Source organism: Colletotrichum spaethianum (genome assembly GCF_022836535.1).
Source record: "Colletotrichum spaethianum MAFF 239500 DNA, contig44, whole genome shotgun sequence".
NCBI lineage: Eukaryota > Fungi > Ascomycota > Sordariomycetes > Glomerellales > Glomerellaceae > Colletotrichum > Colletotrichum spaethianum.
In genome coordinates, this window is record NW_026054814.1 from 205,255 (window position 1) to 229,044 (window position 23,790).

General features: G+C 37.8%; 2 protein-coding genes across 2 annotated transcripts; one reads left to right on the forward strand and one right to left on the reverse strand.

Annotated features, from left to right (window-relative positions):
* Positions 1–14,674: 14,674 nt before the first annotated feature.
* ColSpa_11262 (uncharacterized protein) lies at positions 14,675–15,060 on the reverse strand (the record flags this gene model as incomplete). Its single annotated transcript, XM_049277474.1, has 2 exons — positions 14,675–15,005; positions 15,050–15,060. The coding sequence occupies 2 exons, from the start codon at positions 15,058–15,060 to the stop codon at positions 14,675–14,677; spliced, it is 342 nt and encodes a 113-aa protein (XP_049133431.1).
* A 3,992-nt stretch (positions 15,061–19,052) lies between these two features.
* Positions 19,053–20,309, forward strand: ColSpa_11263 (uncharacterized protein; the record flags this gene model as incomplete). The annotated part of the gene is made up of 1 exon (XM_049277475.1): positions 19,053–20,309. One exon carries the CDS (start codon positions 19,053–19,055, stop codon positions 20,307–20,309), a length of 1,257 nt encoding a protein of 418 aa, XP_049133432.1.
* Between the last annotated feature and the right edge of the window lie 3,481 nt (positions 20,310–23,790).

The following is a 23,790-nucleotide window of genomic DNA, read 5'->3' on the forward strand; positions in this document are numbered from 1 at the left end:
CAGTCCTTTATACTTCTATATATAAAAAAAGAAATAAAAAGCCCTGGAAAAAGACTAAAGGGATATATTGCAATAATTACAAAAAATCTAGTCATAAAGTTAAAGATTATGCTTTTCTTTATCCTCATAAAGCCCCAAAAGGCTAGATAAATAAGGATAAAGAATCTGATATATATTAGAAACATAAAAGAAAAGCTAATCTTAGAAGAAAACAACTTAATAAGACATAAAAAGCATTAATAGCTAAAAAGGCTATTATAGAAGAGCTCTTAGATAATTCTGAATCTAAAGATGCAAATATAACTATAGTAGAAACAGAACCTATAGATATTATAACAGATAACTAAGAGGAAAAGGATCTTATTAATCTAGACTTTAAAGATATAAGTCCTCTTATACCCTCTATAAGTTATAATAATAATAAAATATTAGGTTATAATATAGATAATTCTACACCTATATATATAAATATAAATAATAACTATACTATATTCTGTATAGATACTGCTACTACAGTAAATATTATAACGGATAAATCTCTTTTTATTAAGACTATTATAACAAATAAACAAGTTAACTAGAGAGAAGCAAGAAAGCAAAAAGTAACCCTTATAGGTAATATTGCTATCTCTTTTCCTTTAGATAATAATAATATATATATATTAAAAAACTGTTATTATATACCACAGTTAGGTATTAACCTACTAAGCCAAAATAAGATAAAAAAGCTTAATATAGCTTCTCTTTTCTAGGATACAAAGGTATCTTTAATAAATACAGTTAATAAAAAGACCCTTTGTAAAGGGGAACTAAAAGATAAACTATATTATCTAAATATTAAAGTCTTAAATAAAAAGGATTTATACCAAAATAATAATAATAACATATATATAAATACTATAAAAGATAATAACTCTATAAAAAGAAAACCTTATAAGTTTAAAAAGGTTAATAACAAAGAAGGAAATAACTATATAAAGTAGCATAATAGATTAGGTTACGTAAATCCTAAAGTTCTAAAAGAACTACAGAATAACACTAATATAAGTAATAATATAACTATAAAAGAAGACAACTTAACATATAGTACCTGTATAAAGGCAAACTTTACTACAAAGGTAAATAAAAACTCAAATAACTATAATAAAGATTATAACTATATAGAAAAAGTTGCTTCTGATCTCTGTGGACCTATAACACCTTTTACATATAATAAATATAGATGGTTTATTATCTTTTTAGAAAGGAAATCTAGACTTACCTCTATTAAACTCTTAAAAACTAAAGAAGCAGAAGAAGTAAATACTGCTATATTAGAATATATAAATAAAAACAATATAAATAATAATAAAATAAGAGAATTTGATACAGATAGTAGTCTAGAATTTAACAATAATACTATAAATCATACATATCTAATAAAGGGCATAAACCATAATATAAAAGTTCCTTATACACATAAACCTAATAGTATAATAAAAAGAGTTATTAGGACTATAACTAATAAAATAAGGGCTTTACTATTACAAGCTAACTTACCTCTATATCTATAAAAAGAAACTGCTTTAACAGCAGTAGACCTATATAATATAACCCCATATAAGGCATTAAACTATAAAACATCGTTTAAAATAGCAAATAATATAAAGCTAAATATAGATCATATAGTTACTTTTAGCTCTATATACTACTATAAAAACAAAGACCCTAAAATAAAGAAATTAGATAATAAAGCTATAAAAGCTATTGTTTTAAACTTTAAAAATAATATATATAAAGTATATGATTTTCAGAAAAGATCCTCTTTCTAGACTAGAGATATTACTATACTAGAAAATCAATTTTTACCTCCTAAAATACCAAATAATACTAGTAATAATAATACTAATAATAATAACAATAATAATATTCTACGTAACAATACAAGTAGAAAGAAAGCCTTAAATCAAGGAGGTAATATAACAGATAATAACAATTATAATAATTGTAATAACTATAATTGTAATAACTATAACTGTAATAATTATAATAATAAATCTAAGATAATAATTGAATTTCCTAAGCTAGATAGAAAGCTTAAAGATAAATATAAATAGGTAGTAGACTAAGAAAGCGCTTTATATACTATAGAAGACTGCCCTACTATTAAACCTATATTTTTTACTATAAATAACTATAATAATAAAATAAATCGGTTTAATAAAGCTTTTTATATTCTATCTATAACTACTACAAAAGACCTTTCTATATATAAACAAGCTATAACCTCTATAAATAGAGATTGCTGGATTTAAGTAATGTTAGAAGAAATATTAGGTCTATATAATTTAAATACTTGGAAAATACTGCTTTTACTTAAGGATATTAAGCCTTTAGGAGGTAGATGGGTATATAAAATTAAATATAATAATAATAATGAACCTATTAAATATAAAGCTAGATGGGTAGTATAAGGTTATAACTAATATATAGGTATAGACTACCTAGAAACCTTTAGTACTACCTGTAAACCAGAAAACTATAAAGCTATATTTATAATAGGTATTAAACTAGGCTGGATATTTAGGTAGTTTGACGTAACTAATGCTTTCTGTTATGCCGATATAGATAAAGATATATAGGTTTAATAACCTACAGGATTTTCCTATATAAATAATACCTATTAATATATAAATAATAACTATAAGAATAGTAACTTATACTGTAAGCTAAATAAAGCTTTATATGGTTTAAAATAAAGCCCTAGACTTTAGTATAAATATTTAAGATCTATAATAAATAAATTAGGCTTTAAGGAATCTCTTTATAATGAAGGAATCTTTATAGTTAATAATAATACTATATAAGCTATATTAATATGTTATGTAGATGATATTATAATAGTAGCTTTGTTAGAAGAATATATAAATATCTTTTATAATACTGTAAATAAAGAATTATAGATAAAAGACTTAGGAATACTATATATGTTTCTTGGGAACGAGATAACTATATATAATAAGATCTTATATATATATTAAACAGAATATATAAATAAACTTCTAGATAAATATAATAAAAGGGATATATACTTTTATAATATGCCTTTAGACCTTAATATAAAACTAAGAAAAAATATAGGGTAAGTAACACAAGAAGATATAATAAGATATTAACAGGAAATAGGATCCCTACTTTTTACTAGCCTAAAAACTAGGCCTGATATTACATATCTAGTTAATATATGTGCTTGATATATGAGTAATCCCTCTAAGGAGCATTTTATTGCCCTTAATAAAATATGGGGATATTTAAATAAATACTTTAATAAAGGATTAGTATATAATTGTAATGTTAACCTCTAATTAGTTGGATTTTTAGACTTAAATTGGGCTAGAGACCTAGATGATAGGATGTTAACTACAGGATATATAACTACTCTAGGGTACTATAATACAATAAGCTAGAATAGTGTAAAACAGAAAACTGTTGCTTTATCTACTTATAAAGCTGAATATATAGCTTTATGTGAAGCTATTAAGGAAATAATATACTTATATAATTCATATAATTATATAATATTAAATTTAGATTTAAAACTAAATCTTAATATACTTATTATCCTTATAGATAATGAAGCTGTATAACGGATAACAGAAAATCCAGAGCTATATAAGAAAGTAAAGTATATTGATATAAAATATTACTTTTTTAGATAAGCTGTTAATAATAATAAGGTGTTTTTATTTTATATATATATAAGTAATAATATTACTAATATATTTATTAAAGTAATAAATAAAAATACGTTAAATTACTTTATAGAGACTATAAACCTTAATATAAAGGGGTTTTTATTTACAGAAACTAAAGATAATAATAATAACCTTAATATAAAGAAGGTTAAATAGCTAAAATACTAAGGTTTCCCTTTTAATAAATTTTTTATATACTTTTTCTTTATAATATAAGGTTTTTTATTATAATAATATATATAATTATAATAATATATATAAATATAACTATAGTTTTTTTTTATATATAAAGGTTTTTATTATAAGATATAATATACTATAAGTTTATTTTAACCTAGAATAAACTTAAGGGGAAAACTAAGAATAAGATTTATTATAAGAACTCTTATCTTATCTAATTATATTTTTATATCTAATAACTATATAAACTTACTATATCTATATTTGGATTAAGTAAAATAGGAGCTTTATAACCGTATATAACTTGTCTATATATAAGATAGGCTTATAAGAATCAGGTTAACCCTAGAATCCTAGTCTTGGATCTAGTTAACCCTAGAATTCCAGCCTTAGATCTAGTTAACCCTAGATTCCAGAAAACCAACTCCTAGATTCCAGATAAGATTATTTTATTAGATAATCATATTACTAATAAGATATTAAGAAAAGGATATAAGCCTAAGATATTCTTACCTTTTAGAAAGAAAAGACGATATAACGATATGCATAAAAATACAACAACCTTATCTTTCTACCTTTACCTTCACTAAGTCTCTTTACTTCCCTATAACTATCCAAGAATATTACCAACATATTCTAAATTTATATAGTTAATATTTAGCCTTATCTTTATAATATATACTCTTATTATCTTTTTTACTATCCTCTTCTTAACTTACTAAGCTTAGGTCTAAAAAATAGGTTATTAGCTTTAATTTTTTTTTAAGTATGTCTTAGAGTACCTACTATTTTTCCTTAGCCTTAACAAGATACACATTAATTATATTGTTTTTCTATAGCTTTAAACATAGTAAGTATAAATATAAGTATAACGTTTATCTAAAATAAATAAGTAATTAGAGGTTAGTAACGTCTCCTTATACTTTAGTGTAAATAAAGGCTATTATAGTAAAGGTCCTGATTAGTTTCTTATTAAAGTTATCCTAGGCTATATATAAGTATATATTAAACTAATCTTTAGTAATACTTAAATATAAACTAAAAACTTTCTTTAAGGCTATAAACTAGTTATTAAGACTAAAGGTAAGTATAATTTATTTAATAGTAAAGAATTATTTTTAATACTAGATAATAATAGCTCTTTATAGAAGTTTAAATAGCTTTTAATATAAAGTATTCTTTATAGATTCTATTATAGCCTTTATTATAATTAACTATATTTAGAGGTTTATATTATAGTAATAGACTTATTTTTTATTAAAGAATACTTCTCCTTTAAGGAATTTATTATATAAAGCATTAAGCTAAAAGATTTTATACTTTATTAATCTTTATACCTAGGTAATTACTTATAAAAATAATATTATTATTACTACTAAGGTTAATATGTTTAACTATATATTATAAAGAATATTAGTGAACTTACTAATAAGCTATATAAGTATAGCGTTTAAGGTCTTAGTTTACTAGACTATATAGGTTAACCTCGGCGTATCCTAGGGTTCTTTTGTTGTTGTTAGTAAAAGGCTACCTAGGCAAGTAAAGGTCTAGTGATCTTCTGTTTTACTTATTGGTTTTTATATAAAGTTAATACTAGTTAAAGGTATTAGATATAGTAAAGACCTTGTTTTATCCTCTGATAATCCTAATATGCCTTTGGTTGTTAAAAATAGTAGTAAGGCTAAGTCTTTTAGCTAAAAGGGGGTTTAGTGTTATCTTTGTAGTAAGTTATTTGCCTTATAATCTATAGCTGCGATAATAGTTCTAGGCTAGTTACTTAGGCTACTCTAGTCCTCTAAGATTAAAGACATGTTATTAACTGCGTTTTTGTCTTTAAGGAGCTCGTTTTAGTGTATAAGCTGAATAATTTGCCTTGTTGTTTATAGATGCTTCTTGATTTCTCTTTAAAGATTCTACTTAAAAGGGTATAACAATAAGATATAGGCTTTGTTATTAAAAAAAGGGATCTTGTATTATTTGTTATTAAGGTTAATGTGCTAAGATACTATAGATAATTAAGTATAGTTTTATTAAAAGCTATCTAAGAGACTATAAACTAATAGTTTATTTAGCTTTTGTTTAATAAAGCGTTATATATAGTAGATATCTTAGATATAGACCTAGGTTAGTTATACCTTATAGTATAAAGTTAATTTAAAAATTTTACTTTTTGATTTACTTAGCTAAATACTTATTACTACTATTATAATAGTAATAGTATAGCTAGCTTAATTAATAAGAGGTATTTAGGTATATTTATAAGGTTTTAGATTTAATTATAGTACTTTAGTCTTTTAGGTCTTATTATTAGTTATACCTAATATTAGCGTTAATGTAATAGTGTATAAGGTAAGTTATTATATTATTACCTTTATTAAGCTAAAGTTTATTTTTTAGTTATTTACTTTAATAAGAAATAAGATTTATATAGCGAATTTGTTTCTTAATAAGAGCTAAGGAATAAAGTAAAAGGTTATACTACTACTTGTTACCCCTCTAGTAAGGTAAGTCCTTTAGAGAAGTAGTTAGATCTATTGTGTAGTCTGATAGACCTTATAGTTAATATAGTGAACCTGCTTTACTAAAGATAAGATCTAGAAGATAAAGGTGAAAGAAGTTGATTCTCTTAATGACCTTGTAGGAGGTCTACCTTATATAGTGGTAGACCTCCTGTGTTTATCGGCAGGGGTAATATATACTTTTATAAGTAAATTTACTTTTATATCTATAAGGAGAAGCTGCTTTAATAGTAGTAGATCTATATAATATAACCTTTTATAAAGCTCTTAACTATAAGACCCCTTATAAAATAAGTAATAATATAAAGCTTAACATTAATAATATAGTAACTTTTAGATCTATATGTTACTATAAGAATAAGGATCCTAAGATAAAAAAGCTAGATAATAAAGCTATAAAAGCTATAGTACTTAACTATAGAAATAATATATATAAAGTATATAATTTTTAAAAGAAAACTTCCTTTTAGACTAGAGATATAGTTATTCTAGAAAATCAGTTTATACCTCTTACTATTAATAATAATAATAAAAATATAAATAATAAAGAAAATAGTAGTAATAATAAGATATCTTTATATAACTATAAAAGTAAAAGAGAAGACTTTAATTCTAGAGGTATAAATATAAAGCTAATAAATAATAATAATATAATAAATAATAATAATTATAATAATTATAATTATAATAATTATAATAATTATAATTATAATAATAACAATAAATCTAAGATAATAATAGAAATTCCTAAGTAGAATAATAATAAGCTTAAAGACTATAAATAGGTAGTAGACTAAGAAAACGTATTATATATTATAAAAGACTACTTTATAAGTAAACTAATACTTTCTACTATAAATAATTAAAATAATAAGATAAATAGGTTTAATAAAGCTATATATATTCTTACTATAATAATAGATAAAGACCTTATTACCTATAAAAAGGCTATAATCTTTACTTCTAAAGATAAATAGATTTAAGTAATAGTTTTAGAGGTTAATAACTTATATAATATATATACTTAGTGAAACTGCGTAGGATAAAGGAAGCTAGCAAGTAGGCAGTTAACATACAAACCACACTAAACACTAAGGTCCTAGTATCGTTATAAGTACACCTAGAGTAACTAATTACCCTAAGTGATTACCTTAACGCTTAGACCATAAGATACTACTCTTTTCAGGTTCTCCTTAGCCTGATTAAGGCTATGAGCAAACTAGAAAAGTATATCCTTTATATTCTTATAGTCTATTTAGATTTGCCTTTATTACTAAGTAGTACTTATATATATGTTGTGATCTCTGGAGGAGAAGGATACTATCCTAGACCTTAGAGGTCTAGTTAGGCCTAAGGAAACAAAGTAACAGTCACTTATTACATGTCTTATTTAGATATCAAAGTAATGAATTTGTCTATGTCTATCTAAGTGCTTGTCTAAAGATGTTAAGCTTGTTTATTTGCCTTTTTCCTCAGATCCTGATCTCTGTAATAGTATTTGACTAGAGTCCCCTTTTTGTACTTTGAAGGGTCCTGCTTAGTCACGTCTAATCAGGCCTGTGATTATGTCTGCAGGCTAATAAAAGGAAAAATAAAAACGCAAAACCCTACTCCTTTCTACTAACCTACTCGTATAGTAAGTAGGTTAACATAGTAAGTAGACTACTTTTTTAACTTTTTCCCTCTTTAACTTTTACACTAATTCTCTTTTATATATAAATATATTATTCTCTTTAATTAAAAGTTATATTATTTTTATTATCTAGGCTATTAAAAAAGACCTAAAGATATCTATATAAAAAGTAGCCTAAACCTTTAAGGTCCTTTAAATAATAATCTAAAACTAATATATTAAATATATTATATAACCTAAAAGATAACTAAATTTAATAAAGATAACTATAATAATAATAAAAGTAGTTAATTCTTAAATAAGTTATTAATTTAATTAACTAAAGGTTCCTTTTATAATAAAAAGACATATAAGAAATAACTAACTAACTCTTTAATATATATAATAAGATATCTATAAGACCTTAATATATAAAGAACTTTATATAACGTATTCTTTAATTAAAAATATATTTTTAACGTTAAATTAACTATTAAAGGGCCTTAATTAAAGATCTTATAATTATATAAGGCTAGTTTATATTTATATAAAATATAATTATAACGTATAAAAGACTTAATAATAATATTTATAATTTTAATAAGATTAGGTTTTTAATAAGACTACTATTATATATAAAGGTTATTATAACGTTTAACTATAAAGAAAGACCTTATATAAAGTAGCCTAGAAATTAAGAATAGGTTTTTGTTATTTAAGGTATATATATAAATAACTAAGTAATACTTTTATATATTATTATAAAAAGTAAATATTACCTTTTCTTTTAATATATTAACGGCTAATTCTTAGCTATATAATATATTTGTTTAAGTAAAAATAAATAAATAATAAATAAAATTAGCTTAAATTAGCTAAATTACTTTAATTAGTATATAAAGTCTTATATAAAAGGTTTTTATTATCCTTTAATCTTTAATAGTTATAATAGCTATAAATTAATTAACTTTAATAAATACTATAAAAAATAAAATATTATTATTTTATATATACCTCTTTATTTATTATATAAGCTTTAGCTTCTTAATATTAAGTACTTTAGCTTATTAAAACACTTATATAATAAAAAGATAAAAAAGATAATATAAACATAGATTTTATATATTACTAAAAATAACTTTTTTTTACCTTTAAAGTAATATTTTTTACTTTTATAAGTAAAAATAATATATAAGCTAGTTTTAAATAAATAAGCCTTATACCTTTTAACCTTAAAGTAGTTATTTTTTAGTTAAACTTTAAGTTAGAAACACTAATACCCTTAACCTTATGGCTAAGTAGCTAAGGCTCTTAGAACATAAAACACTAACTATAGTACTAAAAGGTATATAAAATACTTCTTCCCTTAAAAAAAGGATCTAAATATATTAAGGTAATTTATTAATACTAATATATAAAGAAATTAATTTTTAGGCTAAAATTATTAGTAATTAGCTTATAGGCTTATTGTTATTAAAGCTAAGAACTATAAGCTTTATATAAAGATAAAGGTATTAAGTAAACGCTAAAAAACAAAAAAGACTAGACTATGTTTTAGAGGGTTACTTAATATTACTAAAATAAAAGCATTATAAGTGAAAAAGGTGATGTTAATGCTAAAAGTAAAAATAACATTTAAATAGAGGGTTATACAGAAAGTACTAAACTACGCGTATAATAATATAGTAATTACAGAAAGCCTAGACATAACGTATAAACCTATAAAGTAGTTTAGGATAATAATAATAAAAAGGATGAAGACTAGTTTTAATTAATTTTATATATTATAATTTAATTAACTTATATAAATGGTAAAAAGGTAAAGGAAGGTAGCCTACTCGCTATGTTAGCCTAGTAATTATACAAGTACATTATATAAAAATATTTTATATATAATTATTTTTTTTTATTAATTTTAGTTAAAAGTAATAGGTTAATAGCTATATAATTAATAGTGGCTTATAATATAGATCCCTTATTAGAGTTGTTTTTTTAACTGTCTTTTTAGTTTAAATCCTTCTTCTTTTTTCAGAAATCTCCTCCTCTAATTCAAAGTCTTTATTTAACTTTTGTTAATTAGGACGTATGAGGTGTTGTGCTATTTTCTTTCCTTTAGACGTTCTTGTATCTTGGCCGATTCTTCTGGGCTCATAACTGTGATGAACCGTGGGTTCTGCTTGTGAGAGTATAAAGTAGTTGTTCCTTTTAGAATCTAGCTATGAAGCGGAAAACATGTAGAAATACTCGTTCAGAGAGGTCTGTGCATTGGGAAGCCACACCTGTGGGTCTTCCCGCTTAGTACCAGCCACACGAAGCTGTCCTAGCTTCACGACATCAAATTATGTTCCCTAGTTGCTGGTATAGATGTACTGGCTGTGTAAACAGTGTGAGTCAGAGTGTTCTACGATTCTACGGGCATGGCTGCTGCCGATAATATGACCAGAGCTACCTTCTTCCGCCAAGGTGCCGTCAGCAGCTAAGGCGATGATATGATCAGTGGTTGAGGACCACGCCAAGCTAAGAATGGCAGTAATAGTTACAGAATTCTTAATCATGTGAAGGTAAGAATTAAATTCTTTTGAAATTCATAAAGATTAAATGGTTTCAATTAGCATAAACAATGATCTGAGTATGTATTAGCTGTATATCATTGTAGAGGCAGAACACGCTAATAAAGTCTACCTTGCCTAATGAGATCAAGAACGGTTACTACGATAATTAGACTAGACACCTTATTATTCTACACACTTTACTGGTTTCTAGTATTATGTTTAGCTTAATGTGTGAAACTACAGATGTCTTGCTCAGGATGCTCTAGTGACTCTCAAGTTTGTAGCTACCGTATCTACGGGATGTTTCATAGTTAAGTGATCAAGCGGTTTTCGAGTAAGACGCATCTCTGCGCTTGCCGCTGAAGTCTGTCGATCATACATACGTTGTTGCATACGGGTTAACCTGCTGGCAGGAAGAAGTGGACGGAGTGTTGGTATGCAAGCGCAAATGACGGCGCAGCATAGTTCTACTTCAGACCATACGAGTGCTGGGATGACATCCCACGTCACGTCTGCTGTGAAGACACGCGTAATTGTTGAAATCCTGACAACGGAGATGCCGGTTGTTCTGCTTAGTGTTAGTCTTCCAATCCAATATTTCATGGTGGCAGAGACTCACAGAAATCCCACTCCGAAAGTAGCTATCAGTGCACACTTTTGCACCTTCTCCATCTTCAACTTGCTCAGCATTGGCATTGGCATCAAGAAGATGATGATATCCGTCGCCAAATGCACGGTGGCCGTTGCGAGCCACCATGCTTCCTGATTGTACCGCTCAAACTCAAACGTGTCGCCCCTCCAGGTTGGAGCACTGATTACAATAGAAGAAACCACGACTGCAATACCGAACATGCCAATGAAGCCGAGCATCACGTCACAGAACACGCAAAAGTGGGGAAGCGCAAAGACTCGGCGGTACTGTAAAAGGATCGCGATCTTAATCACGATGAAGGTTATGTGATATCCCAACGTAGCCGCGATCGTCATCTGTCGGTATAAGTCAGAAATCTCGAGGAGACATCTCCGGTCATTTAGCTTACTTACCCTACGACCGGATTGTTGCAGCCCAACCGGAACCGTCCAAATATGCATCCCAAGTCCAGTTGTAGTACCTGGATCCATGTAAGTCTTCTATCTCTTTGCAGTAAAAGAAAATTGAAGATGATTAAACACTTACAAACGCAAAAGATAACGCCGGTAACCATTGACAGGATCTGTTGTATGTTGGACTCAATCCGGATTACTCACTGGGGAACCGATAGATGTTGCTAACTTACGTACGAGACAACAATAAGGGCATCATCCAAACCCCACTTCTTTAAGACAATGACTCGTACGTAGATGCGAAGCACAACGAAAACGAGCGTGAGTCCTAAAAACCCTGCAGTTATCCCGATGAGAAGTGGCGCTCTAGTCACGTCTGTGTATGCCTTGGTTGTATCCCCTGACCATGTAAAGCTCTGGTTCTGCATCGCAACTGTCGATTTATCGACCTGCAGTTCGAGTATAAAGGTTTCCTCGGCGTTGGTGTTTTTATAGGATAGTCCAGGGTTCTGGCGAATTGTTACGCCGGTTACGAGGCTTAGATTTCGTGCGGGAGCATGAATATGGAGGGTGGAATACAAACCAGCATGTCCAACTAACCTGTAGAAATGACTTGCCGTAGGCAAAGGCATGGAATTCGACTTATATAACACACGCTCAGGAATGTTAAAGAAGCCCAGTGTTGGCGCTAGCATCGAACCACTACTACGTCCGGCCGCCAAGATTCACATTAGCGGAAAACATTGTTGTGCTAACCCGCATGCGGCAGCGCCATGAGGTCCGCCAGCCTCCACAATGCAGTTGACTTCAATGAAAAGCCTTAGTCCACAGCGTCATTCCAGACCATCGGGCAGACCTTCCGCTGGGGCTGAGAACGATTCAAAGATAAGACACTGCCCGAAAACTTGTACCGGGAACTAGCCGAACTTGAGGGGCAAAATGCTTTAGGATTTGGATTTTGGTACTCCGGATAGACTCGAAGGATAGCGCGTCTGCCTACTTACTCGAATTGAAGTCGGACGAGTCGAACGGTAGCTGACTAAAAACATCGGTGTTTTGTCTCGATTCGCACTTTAACGTTTTTCTCATCAAATGCCAAATGGTATCAGTACTTTTTCCTCCTCTTTTTACCACTCAAAACTAATAAACGTTTACCTCCCTGTCCAAAGAAAAGTCGCTTTTGCTTCAGAAAGAATGAATAATACTTCGGCCACAGTCTAAGTGACTACCATTCCCCACAGGGCTACACTATAGGAATGTGGCACTCTGTAGGATACCTATTTAAATGAATGTAAAAACTATGGTCTAGTCAAAGGCGGAAATTGATAGATCCCTATGTCACTAACGTATCTCATCATCCCTCCCCCCTAGCTACGAGAGCTTGCCATCCGTGTCGTCTTTTTGGGCCTAGTGAGTTTGCAGCGCCGCCAGTTGATTTGCTGGCGTATATTTTTCAAGCAGCTCGGGGTCCTTATAAAGCGACTCCTCCCTGAACATGCTCTCATATAAGAAACTAGCCGATTTCCTCCGCCGCCCGGCTCCAGCATTCCCCGCGGCGGTGGGACGCTCCGTATCTTTGAGATGAGCTCAAGCACCGGCGGGATGACTAAATGGATGTTGCCCCTCCTGGGTACCCTGATTGTTCCCGTCGGGGAAACGTTCACTGACCATTCTCCTGTCTTTCTAGCAACCGCGAGGAGCAATTTCAGGGACTATCACTTCGTCAAATAACGTGTTCACGACATCGAGAAGCCACCGGCAGACGACCTCATCGGAATCCAGCATATATTCATTGCCAGTAACGCCCTATGCCTAATGTCAGCCTCAAGAGGTCGCTCGAGTAGACGGTCTTCCTCGCCATAACCCGTGGTGCGTACCAGAGCCGGCTGCCCGTCAATCCGAAGTCCTTGGCTCTGAACTTGAGTCCTTGACGACGGACCTGTCCACGCGCGGGGTCGACGTCACGGCAATGGTCAAAAGAATCCTCGGCCAAATTTGCCATTCCCACTGCCTTGCCGCCCCGTGCTTACCTGCACACGGTGGTGCTTGTGATGGGAGCCAGCGGTAGCCTGGATCCCCATCTTGCCGCGTACTTGTCCAGACAGCCGGCTCATACTGCAGTGGTGTATCTAAACCGACAGAGCAGCAGCAGGTTGACAAGAGAAAGGCATTTCAAAGCCTTCACTACCTGTGCCTGGAGCATTCCTTTAAGAGACGCCGAGCTTGCCAAAACCCAAGTCGTTGAGGCGGATACATCCAAACCGACCATGGGATAGCTTGCAGACTGGTACGAGAACCTTGTCTAGTCTGTCACGCACATTTTCCATAGTGTTTGGCCCCTGAGCGCAACACGTCCCCTCCGGAGCTTTGGGAATCGATTTCGGGGATTCCACAAACTCGTGGACTTAGAGGCGGAGGCATATGCTTCCTGGGGCGCCGGGTATAAGATCAGCCGACTGTTAATCTCCATTGCCGTCATCGGCCACTATCCGCTCTCGACGGGGCAAGCACACGCACCAGAGAAAAGCGCCGACATCAAGTCAGTGCATCTTCAGTAAATGCTAACGAAATTTTGTTCTAAAGCTATCGCAACATTACGTCAACAGTACTGTCTGAGCAAGAGCCAGCTAACAAGTATAAGGCTTATCTAACTAACCGGGTCACATGCAAATGTTGAATAATCCTTATCTTGTTCTAATGGTTACGTGATACCCCTTGTCCTACTTTTCTTGCCGTAGTCCTTTTTACAATACCCTCCTTTTCCTACACACAATTGTTCTATTACCCTTCAGAGGCATTGCTTAGAGCCTAGATGAGAAAGGTAAACACCTCAATATCCTTATTGAAGGCTAGACTTGCACACGACCTTCATAATATTACAGAATCATCCGGGGCTCTTATACCAGAGCTCGGAGCGTACTCTCTTAAGATTGCAAACGCTCGTTCGGCATCCTTTTGCTGATGCTGAGTTACTATACAGAGGGCAGTCCATGTCAATAAAGGGTCAACCTGGATATTTCACGTAACGTTGGGTTAGTCAAACTCACGATTGTCACTGCGTCCTGTCTCGACCAACCCGGGGCAGATCCCCATGAATAAAACCCCGTCCCTGGCGTATTGGCCGTGGAACTTACTGATAGCAACGTTCATTGCCCCTTTGCTGATAGAGTAGGGCGCACAGAAGTCGACGTGGTATTGGTTGATGAGGTCGATGTCGGCCAACATGGAGGTCATGGCGATGACCTTTTTGATGTTTACCTTAAGGACCAGCGGCATGTAGAGGTTGAACCAGTGGACGTTTGCGATGACGTTAACCTTGAAGCACCCCAAGAGGTCCTCTTCAAGGTCCTTATGAGAGTTTCCGCTGGAGGAAAAGATGTGTCAGTGTACGCCAAGCGGTGCACGTACGTCAAATTCATTCGTAGTGTGTGTGAATCTTGGAAGCAAACCTACATCTTCCCAACGGGCAAGAATGACGACGAAGTGGGGATGTACCCCGCGTTGGCAATAATATAGTCGAGCTTACCACCGGAGATGCTGGTACGACATCGACCGAATTCTACATATATATGGTGTCGGGTTAGCCTTCTGTATGTTGACGGTATCCAGGGTATTGAATTGCAAACCTTGATACTGTCATAGCTGCTCAACTCCACCTCCACGATGTGTATGTTCTGTCGGTCTCCAAGCTCTTTGGCAATCTTCTCCTCCACGAAAACTTTGTCGCGGACAGTACCAATGACGGTGTTTTTCGCGTCAGCGGAGGTATTCCTGAGAAACGCCCACTGTGTGAGTTACTGTCAGTGCCATCAATAACCGTCGGGAGCTTCGGGAGTAAATCATACGCCGATGCCTCGGTTGGCTCCAGTAATGAGGTAAGAAGGCATGAAGTAGGGCGGTGATTCTCCTAGTTGTCCTGATTGAGATATTTGGGCAAGAGTGAATAAATCTGATTGGTATCTAATGGTTAGTAGATCTAATAAAGACTAACATGATGGAACGAGATTCAAGTTTACAAGAGAAAACAGAATCGTCCATATATACATATTTTGACTATGATTAACACGCTTCTGATCGGTTGAATTTTCGGAACCGGCCAGTAATAACTAAGAAAAACTCTGTGATAATCTTGGACAGTGGGTAGTGGGTTAGAATTCTCGCAGATAGTTGCCATTTGGTTTGTTACTGGGTTTCATTCATCGTGTCGATCAAGCATGTTCTGGCGGTGTAACAGTGACTTCTAGGAATACCTACTCTGCCTCGCAGAAAAATGCTTGCAAATGGAGTGCAAGGACGCCAGCCCTTGCCTAGTGCCACGTGGTTGTGAATACTTGCATTAGCTCGTCTAATGTCTGCTTGGAATTCAAATCTGCTTAGAAATCAAATGCTGTCTATTTAGCAACTTTTGCGACGTCTAAGGTTGATCACATTCTCTTTCGCTACTTATGGATCTAACCCACTAGGAACATGAGCGATGGAGTTTTCTCAGCCCAGGCAGGATGTTGGTCTATCACTGAAGAGAAAATGCGGAACTTGGATAGGTGTGTTCCCAGCAGTGTGAGCTATTAGCCTACTCCTATTCCCTCAACATCCTCACTATTGGCCGCCATTTCCCTCGTGAGGAGTACTATGCTCAAGAAAACATTGCAGACCGCAAAGTGAGCTGTGACCGCCGATTACCGCGATGCTCGAGATGCATTCGATCAAAGCGAGTTTGCCAGGGTTACGGACTTCATTTCTCCTGGCCCAAGAAAACCGACAGAAAACGATTCATGATCAGTCAGGGCAAACCACTGGAAGATAATCAACGCGGAATCATACCCCCAAAGCACCTTCACATGATCAGCGTGACAAGCTGGGATATTGAGGTCTACCGGTACCTTGCATATGCACGATACAATGCTGTACCGACTTTGAGACGATCGCTGCCACGGTCGCTGTCTGAATTCACGGAAACAGAACAAGGCCCTTTTCAATTCTGTAGGTTTTATTTAACGATAATAAATCGCTTTTATTGCATGGGTACTTACAGATATACCAACCAGTCCAGAAACAGGTAGCGTTCAGGCAGTGGTTCTCTCACCTGCAAGCTGCGGGAAAGATAATTGAAGCGTAACACTGGAAAGTTCTAGTAACGTCAACGAGGGCCCAATCATGTTGGAGTGGCTTTATTATCACGAAGTCCTGGCACGGTCCAGCCTGCGTCACTGGCGACGGTCGAGCCCTGAAGTATAGAACCCCAATTATAGTTTCAGGGTGCCATACCGCCCAGGGGACAGAGTGAGATGGCATGCCGCGACCGGCATAATCCAGTACCAAAAACCTCCCGAGTATCAGCATTTCTTCGAACCAGTACGTCTCCTATCGGAGGTGGCTGCAGAGATCCTTCCGTCCAGACATCCTGCAACTCGGACGCAAGAATATAAGACAAAGATGGCACATCTTAAGAGGAAAGTTGTAGGTGTGGAAGTGCCATCAGCTTTGACGTCGGACGCTGCAGCAAAAGCCGATTTCTTTCGAACCTCAATTCTTGTGTATTTCATCCGCACAACAGGCCAACAACTGATTAGTCCTTCTGAATTGCGGATCTTGATTGAGAGAGGGTTACACCTTCTGGAACACATAAGTAACTGTGAGCGATCGCTACATCTACTTATCTTCGGCTGCGAAGCGCGGACGGACACCGAGAGGATCCGCATTTTAAACCTGGTCTCCGGCACCCAAATAACCTATCCCAGCCAAGAGGTTCAGTGCATCGAGGTGTTGCTACATGGGCTTTGAACGCAAGACGACCTTCATGTTGGAAATGGTATCGAGCCTGATTACATGGAAAAGTTGTCGACTATCTTTAGCGCCAGCGAGCTACTCCCACATTTTTCCTAAATACTAGTTGAAATTGCAACAATGTTCTGTCATCTCCTAGGCAAGGATCACTGCCTGATTTGTCATTGATATTAGATGTTAAAAATTTCGTTCAGACTGCGTATTAGAAAAACAGAATTTGTTAAGTAGATCAGCCTAGTTGCTGGATTTGAAACAGATCCTAAGTTATTATGTGGTCAATGTTAGGTTAGTTCTGCGGTTATATACTCTACATCGGTTGGGTTTAGCTGACAGATATCCAAGGTTAATACTTAATGATATCGGTAGGCTTATTGTTAGTAATTTGTTAAGTGTATCTCAGTAGATAGCAACTAGTTGTACATTTGGTTGCGTAGCTAGCTTGCACAGCTTTGTAGCAGGGGATAATCTATGAACCACTCATAAGAGAGTTAATCATAGACTTAATAATTAGTAAAGAATATAAAAGTATGTCAAGCCCAAGACCGAATTTTACCAGCCACCGGTGCAATCCAACATGCAGGCCATGCAAAATTATCAATTCTTTCCTGCGCACTCAGTTGAAGCCTTCAATCAGATAAGCCCACGTGATTTATATCCTTGCAACATATATACCCCGCATCCCTTATCAGCCCCTGATGAATTCACATCCATCTTTCTCCAATACAATATTTCTGCAATAGCTTCATTGCGTCTTCCCTGGTGAACTCATGGATACGACCCCAGGCTTTAGAGACGTTCAAGAATGGGACGATCTCATCATCGTTGTTGGGGGCTTCTCCAGCAGCTCAAGGCCGTTAAGCTCAAGCTGGAGAGTGACCGAGGCCGCCATCAGAGTCTCGGTCCGACTGTTTCCCGATCAACGGATAATCTTCCTGGAGGTCTTCACAAAGAGGATGTCCAGCTGGGACTTATCTTTGGATCCTTACACATTGTCTTTGAAAAAACAGCCAAGCTGAGAGCCTCATACCGGTTGTCACGGGAGACTGCAGGTGCCCCAGCGATAGGAGGATGGGAAACAAGCCGATCAAACCGTCAGCGCTCATCTGCGGGGGAAGCCTTGGATATGGAAGAATTTGTCCAAGTGATACCTACGCCTGTTAGCCCTGGCCAGTATGCGTCGCTCCCAACAAGCTCGCAACAGCCTACGCCTCCAAGTTCCAAGGACACGCACGACGAGACACCGGGGCCCAGGTCCAATCACTCCACTTCAGCTTCCTCAATATCTTGTGCGACCCATTTTCAAACTTCCTCGGCCTGTGCCAAGCAACCTTCCGAAGCTATCGGCGTCGGGAATGAAGCACAGAATGGTGCTGTTGTCCTAAGAACGGCGTTACCGTCGTCGACGAGATGTATTCAGAGCAGCCCGGGAGGAGGAGCAGGCACGAAAAGACATTGGCTTCCTGCTAGAGTTTCAAAATCGGCCAAAAAGGTCAAAAGCATGGGCGTAATCCCCACCGCCATGAACAACGTACCTCCAGAAGTAGGAAAGCTGATGGCCAAATTGATGAACTACGACAAACTTTGCAGATTCCCCCCGTGTACAACTACTGATCCACCGGTTCCCAAGATGTTCTTGCAGGTGGCTGCTATTCAAGGGGGTCCCGCTATCCGTCAATTTTGCTCCCTTATCTTCAGCAGGCGATCCCTGGACACGGAGACTGGCCTTCTGCACGGCAAGGACGTTGGCATTGAACGTGCCCTCAAACTTTTCAAGAGTCTTGGATCTCTCACGGGAAGGTCGAATTACAACACCTTCATCATCCGGCTTGTCCAGTATCACATTGCCGAAACCGTCGACGACAGCAAGATGGGTCGGATCCGTGCCGACCCAATTCAACTGAATGAGGTTATGGACAAGTTGGGATGGTCTCAAGCGGAACGACCAAGATTCCTCTACCAGCTTAAGCAAGGTCGGCTATGGCGATCTATCTGCGGTCGTTTTACCGGGCTCTTATCAGTCATACCGTTGAGGGCAGAGGAACCGTACTGCTTATCAGCAAAGGACTACCTCAGCATGAAAACCAATGAGATGGATAAATTCAGACAACTGATAGACACACCATTTGTAGAGCGCATCTGTCACGCCTGCAACGTATTCCAAGACATGGTCATGGGGATTAGGTGCGATGGGGACTTCAAGTGGGAGAAGGAGCAGCCCGAACTCCGTAACTGGAGCAGCACTCTGGATGAGAATAGCCTGATGTCCCTCCTACAGCCAGTCTCCAATTGTGAGGAGAACATCTACGAGCCAATCCACCACTCGGACTGGCCAAAGCCTGCAGGATGGCTGGCTGATTGGCCATGGCCTGCGCATCCTCTCGCCGTGCCGCCGGCAGACCGGCAGTGCGACCTCTGCACCGAGATACACTGCGCATGCATCCACGAAAGATTGCAAGCCAAGAGACTCCGCATCAAGCTTTACGCAAGGCAAGGCCTCGGTTTACAGGCAACAGAAGCGCAAGAAGGCAACGTATCCTACCGGAAGGGCGACGTCATCGGGCAGCTTTGCGGCGAACTTGTCCCTGCCGGGACATATCCGACCAACAGCAGCTTCGTGATAGAAGTAGCTCGTCCCGATATCAGCGATGAAACTGTCGTCTGCCAGATATACATGGGAAATGTTGGTAACTGCTTCCGGCTATTAAACCATTCCTGTCGCGCGTCTGCGCGGCTCCGGGTCATCCGGGTTTCGGGCCATTGGGTGTCAGCTGTTGAGGCTTTGAGGAGCATTCGCCATGGAGAGCAGATCACGGTCAACTTTGGAAAACGGTTTTTGAGGAATCAGGGGTTGCGGTGCGTATGCGATGCTTGCGAATCTGTGTAGGGGGAGCAAGGAGGAACATGGTGTAACTTTGAGTTGGGGGCAAGGCACGGGCCACACTGGTTGAGCTGCTATTGTGGTCCGTGCATCTTTTTTTTTTTTGGATGTGTTAGATTTCCCAGCAACAGGTCGGTGCAGTATGTGTACTTGAAGGCTTGTTCGGCCCATAGGAAAGCAGCAATGCTCTCAGGCAACTCGAGCGATAGATATAGGGGTTTAATTGTATTTACACCCTCTCTTTTGCCTCGTGTTATGGAATGCGCCAGTGTTCAACGCGGGTCTTGATTGTTCTGCTAGCCGCACTACATACACATGTCCTCCTCTGGCTGTTGCGGCTTTCAGTGTTTTAGCCTGGAGAGGCGGCAGATACCACGCCAAACCCACCTCCAGAAGGTCATTGGTGCGGGTGCTTCGCTGTCTGCGTTGGCGGGCAGCGGTACCGCCTCAGTAAGGTAGAAGCTAAGATCAGCTCCCACGTAAGGTATGGTGTTCATGCTCCTCCGTGCATCTGTCATGGCGACCCCCAGCGGGTCGAGGTCCGGCCGTTCGATCCACGAAAAACCCTTTTTCCAATACGCAAACCGGTTGCCGTTGAAAGACCATGCGTAGTCGTGGAAGCGGTCCTCCGCCAATACCTGGATATACTGGAGGGAGCTACCTGGCCACAGCGCCGAGACGCGGCCAGTGGTATTTGATTTGACTTGATAAGCCCCGTGGCGTTAGATGTGTGGTTCTAATAGGATGGAGGGGTGGGTTGTGCGTACACCAGCTGCGACAGGTGCCAGACCACACCATGTCCTTCATGTATTCTAAGGTGTGCTGGGAGAAGTCATCCTGTGCAGCCTGCGTTACGTCGAATGATTTGACGTTCTGGCGACAAAACTCGCCGAGAAGGCGGACGAAGTAATCGCTCGTTGCCTCGAGAACACCTACAGGCCGTCCCTTGTGTCAGCTCCACGTTACTCTGTGCACAGTGTCGGGACCAGTATGGAAGCTGCAGCCGAGATAAATCAACTTACCCATCAAACCACCGTTCGAGATGGGTGTATTAGGCCCTAGAAACGTCAGGTAGTTTGGGAACCCCGCTACGCCAATTCCCATATAGGAGACAGGGTCAGTCTTCCACAGGTCCCTCAAGTCTACCCCCGCTCGGCCGATGATGGGGAATCTTGGTCGAAAGCTTGTGTCAAAGCCGGTCGCAGAGATGAGAATATCAGCAGGATGTATCTCGTCTTGGGGCTTTTCCGACGATGCCAGGACAACCCCGCCTTTGCTGATGCGAGTGATGGGATCAAAGACGGGGCGAACGTTGGACTTCTGAAGCGCGACAAGGTACGGCGCCGACGGATTAATACGACGACATCCCGCTTCAAACGGCGGGATAAGCTGCGCCTGAAGACTTGGATCAGGGACGAGGCTCGTCATATGACGGTGATACTGTGCACGCATGTCCTTCTGCTCCAGGCTGTCCTTGAAGAACGCTGCAAACATGTTGTTGAACTCAGTCTCCATATCTTTGCGCGTCGCCAGCGAGTATTTGGCATCCTCCCGGAACCTGCGCCTCTCCGCGTCTGTATAAGACGGGTTGTCAATGCTCCCCGGCGGCAGCCCAACTGGTGGGCAGATCCACGACGGCGTCCGGATGTATATGTCGATGGAGCTGCATAGGGGCTGAATGGCTGGAAGCAGCTGAACGGCGCTTGCACCAGCACCAATAATGGCGACCCGTTTGCCGACCAGGTCGATCCTGTCATCCCACGCAGCGGTGTGAATGACCGGTCCGCCAAAATCCGACAGACCTGGAATATCGGGCATTTTGAAGTTGTTCAAAATGCCGCTTGCATTCACGAGAATCTCGCTCTCATATTCTGCCGTGGCATCAATACCTTCGATTTTGACAGACCAGGCGCCTTTCTCTTCTTGCCAGTGTGCCTCTGCTACCTTGGAGTTGTAGCTGATGTATTGTTCCAGGCCAAACTGGCGACAGACAGTCTTGAGGTAGCGCTGGATTTCCGATGACGAAGCAAAGCTGGGCGTATTAGTTTTTTCTCACCCCGCGGCAACAAGAAGCACGGGTTGGGGGGGTGAAGGGATTTCTCTTACAACTGGGACCAGTCAGGGTTAGGCGCAAAGGAGAACTGATAAACATGGCTAGAAACGTCGCAGGCGCAGCCTGGGACCAGATCAATTCGTACCGATTCTTAATGACGCTGCTGTAGATTGCTAGGCAGGAGAACCCACCAGGATATCTATTTTCAAACCAAGTCCCTCCCAGATCTGGTGACTTTTCGTATATATGGAAATCTATGTCGTCCTTCAGGTAGGTCTGAAGCTTGTACGCTGCATCGATTCAGCATGTCTCGACTGCATGTGAGCACCGTGCTCACCCATAAGTATACCAGACACGCTTTGACACATATAATGGTTAGCTGGCAAGGACAGATGGGATGCTATGAAAGGTTTTGGGTGAAGGAGGGTGTGGGTGTCCACCTACCCGGCTCCAATGATGATGCATCGCACGCGACGTCCAGAGGGGGTTTTGCTCTTTTGAGCTTGAAATGAATCAGACATTGATTGTCCTTTTTTTAGCCAGTGCTTTATCTCAATAATAGGGAGTTGGTAAACTTTCTGGGCCGGCAATCAACCTAGCTCCAGCAACGCAATTACTTATGTGCCGACCTGAATCGAGCGTCTGGCCCTACCCCGTCAGCGCAGCTTACCAGTCTTCAACGATGAAGCATGTTTTCTGAATTTGTGAAAACGGGGGCTAGCCCGATAGCCAGACAAACGAGGCGTAACCTAAAGTTTGGCTCCAGTCCCTTATCTCCCATGTCCAGTGTGCGGGGAGATAACGATATCATGCTTCGCATGGATGTCGCCAACAGGGGGCTGTCTATCAACCGTCGCCGATTGGCTGTGTGGATAGGAGACGTGGTGAAGGAAATCCGAAGCATGTTCATCAGGAAGAAGCCGACATAAATCCGCTATCAATTCTAGCCGCTCATGATTTTGTAACTGTTACAAGTTCCCCAGGTACTCCCTCAAGGTTGTAGTAAGAACACGGTTGCATGTGAATGTCAGAGATGAGATCATCAGATAAGAGACGGCGCCAAGCGGGCAATAGTCGTATGCAAGCTCAGCGATGATGCCCCAGCCATCGGCAAATAATAGGTCCAAAGCATACATTTTCGTCCAGGCTTCGGTCAGGATAGCGTGGGAAAAGAGTAACGACTTTCTTACCTGGGCGCGAGCAGTTCGTCCTCCGGGCTACCTGCCTCTTGTCACCAATCTCGCAACCTGTTTGTAAACCATATCAATAGTTTGATGATAGGTATTAAAATGTTCTACATAGATTTCCGCTTGGTTTGTTCGCTATTCATCCCAAAGGTCACCGTGACTCCCGGCCCAGCATACCCTCTATTCTGGGTGTTCTTGCCGCAAGCTGGCTAATAACCCCCGTTCCGAATCAGTGGTGATCACCTGC